General features: G+C 39.9%; 1 protein-coding gene across 3 annotated transcripts in view; it reads right to left on the bottom strand.

The window, feature by feature from the left end:
• The window catches only part of FAM120A (family with sequence similarity 120A), a 93,424-nt gene that overhangs the window by 43,267 nt on the left and 42,015 nt on the right, over positions 1-8,142 (bottom strand). For 2 of the 3 annotated variants that reach the window (XM_019505044.1, XM_019505045.1), the window contains exons 6-9: positions 7,762-7,859; positions 7,190-7,473; positions 5,788-5,875; positions 2,022-2,246 (exon numbers count right to left, since the gene is read on the bottom strand). In XM_019505044.1, the coding sequence (XP_019360589.1) occupies positions 2,022-2,246; positions 5,788-5,875; positions 7,190-7,473; positions 7,762-7,859 (695 nt within the window). The remainder of the gene's footprint in view (positions 1-2,021; positions 2,247-5,787; positions 5,876-7,189; positions 7,474-7,761; positions 7,860-8,142) is intronic. The other variant, XM_019505047.1, reaches the window with a different exon arrangement.

Below are 8,142 nucleotides of genomic sequence, written 5' to 3'. Positions count from 1 at the left end.
TCCTGCAAGACAATTTCAGGCTGGACATAAGGAAGAATTTCTTTACTGTCCTAGCCCCCAAGGTCTGGAACAGCCTGCCATCGGAGGTGGTTCAAGCACCTACATCGAACACCTGCAAGAGTAAATTGGATGCTTATCTTGCTGGGATCCTATGGCCCCAGCTGACTTCCTGCCCTTTGGGCGGGGGGCTGGACTCGATCTTCCGAGGTCCCTTCCATCCCTAATACGTTTATGAAATCTATGAAACAGAAAAAAATTACTTTTTTCCTTCTCATGAAGGATGCATCCATTCCTCAAAATAAAAAGACGACTTCTTTTCATTTCAGTGTCACTGTTATAAAAGCAGGAGAAAGGAGCTATGGTTGAGATAAAGGGCCTTGGCAGATGTTACTTTTGTAGAGTTACAAACTTTGTGGCACTAAAAAGCTTGAAGTGCTATGGACAGGCACTCATGCAGACCCCTCTCAGCTGAAGCATGATAAAAACTGCCAAAATGGCATGCTCTCCAACTAGGCAGCTATTCTTTAGCTCCTGTTCAAGGCTTAGTCTCTTGCTTAGGGCTAAATCAGCAATGATAATTATAGTCTGGAACACAAAAACAATTTATTAAACAACAAAAGCAAGTTAAAAGATTGAAGTAAATAGATCCCATTCTGCCTATGCATGGAACCAGCAAGTGTGGAGGGACAGGTTCAAAAATACAAGACTGTAGAAACGCATATCAGAAACAGCAGAAGAAAATACAAGTGGTTTTGGAACCAAAACAGTGGCAAAAGGGATTTCTACCATTCAAAGTCATGGAAGAACTTATGGCAACCAATAAGAGGGCAAGGTTTCTTATAGCCTAGAAGGGGATGAATTACTCTCCCTCCACTTCTCTATTTATTTAACGGAGTAGCAAAGGTATTTTTAAAATTTAACGCTGGAATTAGGAGGGGGAACATGACTTTGTAGCATACAACCGCTCTGTTTGCCACTACGTCACAAACAACAAATAAGTATATTAGCTTGCTGTTTCCACTAAAATGGTCATTTAAACTGTCAGACTTCAGTGTTTACCCCCCACATAAAAAAGTCAAAGTCAGTTGACAGCTCTCTAAGTTACTGTTTCAGGCTGCTGGCAGATTCAAACTGGCAACACCATATTAGTTATACTATCTATGTTTTCAAGTTTTGTTTTTTCCCCTCCCGTTCCAAACAAGTGGTCTTCAGGCCTTTAACATGCTGGCTATCAAGCCACCCAGGACTGGGTGTCCTTTAAACTGCCAGCACGTGAACCCCACTGTATTGGCACTTTAAAGGGCACTCAGATTGCTCAGCATCAGCTTTTCAGTGACAGGCTCCTTGGGTGGCCAGGGGAACCCAGGTTTCCCCAACGAAGCAGCCACTGTCCCAGCAGCCCTATCTGCATTACTAGAGAGTGGCAACAAGGACAGCACAGCTGCAAGTCTCTCTGATGGCTCATACTGAGAGCTGGGAGGGATGCAGCTGTGCTCTCCATCCCTCCCTTCTACCATTGGGAGGGATGGCATGCCTGGCATGTACCATTTGTTGCAGGAAATCTGCATATATCTGACAACAAATGTAACACCTGGCATGCAGACAGAAGCGTAGCTTCCAGCTGTAACTCAGAATGACTTCTGCAAAGTGTTCTTAGTTTGGTTACCCCAAACCAACAAGTTCACTGTTGGTCCCAGAAGGGAGGGAAACCTAGCTGAGGGTTGGGAGCCTGCAGCCAGGTTCTCATAGCAATGGCCAGGGCTCTCTGCAAGTGGTCCCTGTTTTCAGAAAGGGGGGAGGGAAGGCAGCAGAGGGACTATATGCTGTAAAATATGGTAATTTTGCAAGCAATGCAATTTTAATACCATGGGCCAGATAATTACGTTTTGTTTGTTTAAAAAATACTTTTAGAAACACTAGTGAGGGATCAGCACTCCTGACAAAAGCCCATCTCCCTTATGAAAATGCCTGGTCAGTTATTCAGAATTAGTATTTCACAGTACATGATTTTAGTACCATACCTTAGTTAGGACATGAAAGATGTAGGGATACATTAATCCCTTTTTATGCCTATGTTCAGCCACTCTTAATACTTCAGGTGCTACAGGAGGTAATGGAGGAGTGGTAATATCCATGTGATTCCTGGTGGGCATTGACAACAGACATGGTATTTGTGGGCTGCCAGCTTGATTCCCTTTGACATCAGCTGCCTGACTTCCTGAAGAAGCAGTAGAGGAACCTTCTGCCTGTAATTAAATGTACAAAAGAAATGTTTTTTTTACTGAGTGTGCAGAAAAGTACAGCTGTACATTAACAGAACAGAGGCAGATTTTCTACCTCTACCCTGTAACAAAGACACTAACCCTTTTTTTTGATTTTATATACATATGAAGATACAGAATTAAATTGCTCAAAAGGTAGCTGAACAAGCTGCACACACGAAACTATTCCTAAGTGATAACTGTGATGATAAACAAAGGAATACCAAGAATGGAGTCTTGCTGTCCTGCTGGTGGAGAACAAGCAAGAGGCAGAGCAAGCCAGCACAGATTGGGAGCTGCAGGTCCAGGCTGGGAACAGGCAATGAGGGCCATGCCTGCACACGGCAGCTCCCACAGTCTGTTCTGTGCCTATCCCACTCAGGCAAAGCATACACCTACTATCCCAGCTTCCTAAGTAGTTTCCAGCAGACAGCCCCTGCATCCAACCTGCAGGAAGGAAAAGGGGGTTTGCTTGGGGTCTTGCAGCAAGTGTCTCCATTCTTGATTTGTTTGTGTGAGAGACTGCTGCTCCCATACTGAGAGAGAAAAGCTGCTCTGCTGGTAAGGAAAGAGAATTTCACTCTCTCAGAAGTGTGTAGCAAACCTTGGTTCCTAGCCTGTAGTCAGACCATTCCATCATGTGACTGAGGGTGTGACCCAGAAATTTTTTTTTTTTCTGAGTTCCTGTGCTCACCTAACTTTGACTGTAGTATTGCCTTAAAAGTAGCTTTTCAGCTTTATTTCCATGGTCTTAATTTAAAAAAAGATCTAAAGAAAACTTATGGTGGGGTACCTTGAGCCTAAAAAGTTTGAGAACCACTGGTTTATCTGAGAACACTTAATGAATGGATAGTTTCACAGTTCTCTGCATTGTGCACATTCTTTAAAAATGTAAGAAGCTCAAACAAACTGAAGAGGCAGCAAGGAACAGTAGTACACTGAGAGAGGCAAAAAACAGGTGGGACAAAGCACATTAGCACTGCTCATTGTAGGCCGATCTGTAAGATCCTTCTAAATATCAAAAGCAACCAAATTCACAAAGAAAAGACATTTTCTTTCAAAAAACAGGCATACTAATCAAAACGATTATCTACCAACACTTTCAAGCATACCCAGATTTTTAAAGAGTTAGATAAAAGAGGAATGTTTAGAAAAATAGAAAAAAAATGCATGTACTTTAAGCAAACAGGTGTCAGATATAAAATATTTTCTTAAGTGCACCAGCCACAACTTAATCACATTTATTTATTTTTGTTAAGGTTTCAATTTCAGAGCTATTTATTTTAAGGATTCCTATTCACAGTTCTATGTGCCCTAACAATTTAAGATGCCAACAAGTGCTACAGATAGTTTACAACCGGGCTGTACAACTTCTAAGCAGCCAGGGGCCAAAAACCCCATAGGCTGCACCAATAGGGTACAGACAGCTTCAGAGTGAGCCAGGTCTGGGCCTCCCAGGCCACATTCCATAGGGATGCCTCCCATCCTCCCCACCAGGGGTGTCCCCCATCAGCATATTCCCATCTGCCCCAGGCTCACTCTCCGCTCCCTCCACCCTGCCATGCTGCACTGCCTCACGCCCTGAGGTGGGGGCAAGCAGCAAAAAACAGAGGAGGGAGGGAGAGCCCAGAAACTCTGGATGCTATTGAAGCTGCAGTGATAAGGGGAAAAGTGGCCAAGCAGGAAGCCGGGAACAACTTAGCTCCTCACTGGCCCCTTAGCCACCAGCTGGACAAGCTGGTTTACAAAAGCATTCTTCTGCTACTGACAGGGAAACAAACTAATTACAGAAGAATACTATTCCAAGGCTCTCGTGGAATGCCATATCCCGATCCTTTCATTGTACCCAGCACAATGGCATCTGAGTGCCTACACTGAGGGACCAATAACACCACCACAATTAAGAATATTTATTTTTAGGATATATTTTTATTACAGTAATATATAAAGGCCCAACTCTTCTGAACAAACATACAGAGAGACAGCTGCTGCCCAAAGAGCTTGCATCTAAATGAATGAGACAAAGAATAAAAGAACATCAAGGTTGGCTCGCTTTGCGTTAAAGTCAAATGTTAAACTAACTGCTCTCCCCCTAAAATGCATATGACATCACATTTGGAAGTGGAATTCTATTAAAAAACCATGGGCAATTCACCAAAAACTTCAGAGACAATGAAGTTCAGAAATTTCCTTTCACCTTTGAAAAAGCCCTTCTAAATTGTTGGTTGCCTTTCTATGAAGGAACCTCACACCTGTGAAAATCAAACCTCATTTTTCCTATCACACTAAGCAAATGCAATAGACTTCCACTACTGTAAAGGAAGCTGAAAAAGCACACAGACATTTATAAAGAATGTTAGTTAAATAAAAACTTCATTTAAAAATGTATCTATGCATTACAAACACCTATCCATTTAATTATTTACACAATTTTTCTAGAAGTAGCATAATCTGCAAACCACCCAGTGTGCATATTGCAAATGATGTATGCCAGAATCAGATGGCTATTGCATGGGGGGAGTAGATTGCAAGGATAAATATAGATAAAGTGAGGTTCTGGCAGTTATCAGGCTGATGCCACAGTCAGAGCTAGAAGTATTTTACTGGGATTTGAGGGATTTTATTTATTTTTGAGGGGAAATAAAACATATCTTCATAGACACTTTGATTAAGTTTTCTTTAGACTGACTTTTTCTGTGGTTTTCTTTTTCAAAGAACAAATTAAAGGTTCATCTTTTATTTCTGGCATGTATATTCTTAAAATTGGAAGTACAAAATTTGAGCACTCACTGAAATAGGGTTGAAACTTGGCATATCCGCCATGATGTCAGTTTGACAAGGGGTAGGAACTGAACTTGCAACCAGGTTTCCACATCCCCACCCCGCCCCCACCAAATGGCTGCCACAATCCCAGACTTTGCAGGCCAGATAAAATTGCTTGATGGGACAGATCTAGTCCACGTTGTAGTTTGCTGATCCCTGGCCATGAGCGAGTACCTAATACCATATCTTGAAGCAGCCATACTAGAACTGCTTTTAAGAAGGTTACGGGACTTAAAAAGCAGGCTATAAATATACTAAGTGTAGGTCATTTATATTTTTATTAAAATCCAAAACAAGACATTACTATACAAACTGTGCAACAATATCCAAAGAAGGGCATGGCAAGCTAGGGGTGTAATATAACTTTAGGCTTGCTTCTAGTACATTGTTATATTGAATAGCTTTCATTACAATATATTTTGGCATCTTATTGTACATTTTAAGGTTGGACAGGCATCTGGCTGGGGTCATCTGACCCCAGCACTGTTTCCTGCTGAGGCAGGAAATAGATGATCTGTTGAGGTCCCTTCTGACCTTAGCATCTATGACATTTACTCTTAAAAATCCCCCACAACACAAGTACTTTTGAAAATTTGAGGTGAAGTCTCTTTTTTAAAGTAATTCTCAAATTTAACTCATGAGCTAATAGAAAGCCATGAAATAAAATACAAATATGTGCAGGTTCAAAATACAAAAGAATTACCTTTGTTTGGTCTCCTAAATCTCCACGTGTTTGATTTTCTGACTGGGTTCCTGTTTTCTCCCAGCCTATTTTGTTCCCACTGACATGACTGAATGAATACACAAAGAAAAGGATAGAAGTTAGTGTAAAGTACAAGATACAGTTCACTAGCATTACTAACAAGTGTCATGTGTTTTGTTTTATTAGCAAATGAGCACTCTAATTTCAAGAGCCACCATAATTTAGAAATGCCAATATGCAGAAGAGCCTAGAGGGGCATTTTAATATTGCTTAATTTGTTCACTTTAAATTATAATCCAAATATTGATATAATTTAAAATATTTTCTGGGATCCTTTTAAAATGACCAAATAATGTTAACATTGAAAAAAAAAATCAACGATTTTCAATGCCTGTCAATCTACTCAGAAATTTCCCCAGTAAAGAGTTCAGACTTCTAAATTATTCAAGTATTAAATAACATTTGTCTGGACTCCTATTTTTTAAATCAGAGCTTGTTATTCTGAAAGAGATTATTGTCAAAGATAAAAAATGCAACAGTAGGTTGTTTTCCCCTGATACTTTTATAAACTTGGAAACTTTCATTGTGAAAATAGGTCATTAAACAAAACAAAAATAACATGATCCACTTAAGATAAAACAGAATTAGATTGTTATCCATAAACTGGGGATGCTCACAGATATACATTTATGATTGTATACAAAGTGACAGGGACCTGGCACTTTTTTAATTAACTGATTAGTAGACTAAGCAAGGTGACAGGAACGTGCAGTAAAGCACCAGTGCTACTTAGGAGATCAGAATGAAGTAATCATATCAAAGGTAACATGACCACCTTGCCAAAACAGACATAATGGAGCTTAAGTTTGAACTACCCCTGCACTCCCAAGCCAGGGCACACTAGTAAGGCAAAACAAAGAAGCACTCAGTGCTATTCTGGTATGTACCTGGTTTTGTGGATATGAGCCCTCATTTGCCAAGTTTGTTAATCATCTCATAAACAGCAGAATTCATTGCGACATTTGTTTTCCAAAAGTTACAGAAGTGCAAAAAAAATACAAGTGGAATCTCACACTTGCAGCTACTAGAACTAAAGCATTTTGTGCAAAGGCATTTTTTTTTTAACATATAGTTCAAAACAGGAGATTCTTATAAAATATTCATTGAGTCTGGGATCTTTTCTTCTTAAAGTAAACAGAAAGGAAGTGTGAAAAAAAATGTTTCTTTAGCAAGACAGCTGGAGTGCACATAGATATGTCGATAATTACAGCAAGCCAAAAAAAATACGTAAAGTCCTATTTACTGTTAGCGACCTGACGCTTTTTCTGCATTTGGAGGAAAAAATCATGCTTATAAACAAACAGAACAAAAAACTGCGTAGGATAACTCAAATATTACTTACTTCACTGCACCTCCATTGCCTTCATCATTGTCGGAGGAAGATGATGTAGAAGAGGCAGGAAAGTAGGTTGAATCCACATGATTGGGGCTCCCACTCTGAGCAGGATTTATTGGAGAGGATCGTTCATACAATGGAGTATGTTTTCCTTCATGAGGAATGTTACTGTAGTTGTTCTGCTCAGAAAGACTTTTTCCACCTGTTTCCAAGGTGATGGTTGGCTCAGAGAGACTATATGGGTATGGACCCTGACCTTGGGCACCACCCTGACTGGACATCTGCTGGGCCTAAAATAAAGTGATGTTTTCTTAACCAAAAGTAACAAAAAGGATACTGTTACTGTATGAAGTGTGCTATTTACCTATTTTTTTTAATGTACAGAATTAAGTTGTTGGTTTCTAAACCATTCATAAGAAATGCTTTCCTTGGAGTTTAGAGTCTTTACAGTAACAAGACAAGTTCTGTCAGTCAACGTTGGTTGTGAAAAATAAGTTGAGATTTACATCCTTACCTAAGATTTTTTGTGCATCTAGTAACTTGTACATGAAAAGCAAAAAAAAAAAAAAAATACTTGCCACAGGTTTTGCTTGTAGTGAGGTCTGTGGAATGTTAAGCATCTGAGAAGGAACATACGGTGGCACTATACCAGGCATTCCAAACTGATTTGGTCTGGCTGTTTTATTAGTAAGGAAGAGAGAAAAATAGGGAAATCATTATGCAGAAAATACATGAAATTATGTGAAAATATCTATTATGTCTTAGTCTTTTTATTTTACATACTAATCTTCAACATGCTGCATATAACTGTCATAAAAACATAAGAATTGGCATTGTGTCAAACCATAGGTCCATCTTGGCCAGTATCCTGTGTCCAGGGGTAGAGTTCGTGATCAGTGGCAGTGTCCAGTTTGGGTTTTAAGTAATGTCCAGTTAAAAAGAGAGGGGTGGGTGGGTGG

This window comes from Gavialis gangeticus, unplaced genomic scaffold, assembly GCF_001723915.1.
Source record: "Gavialis gangeticus isolate Ggan-Ray unplaced genomic scaffold, GavGan_comp1, whole genome shotgun sequence".
NCBI classification, from domain to species: Eukaryota; Metazoa; Chordata; order Crocodylia; family Gavialidae; genus Gavialis; species Gavialis gangeticus.
This window is presented reverse-complemented; position numbering and strand designations above follow the sequence as displayed.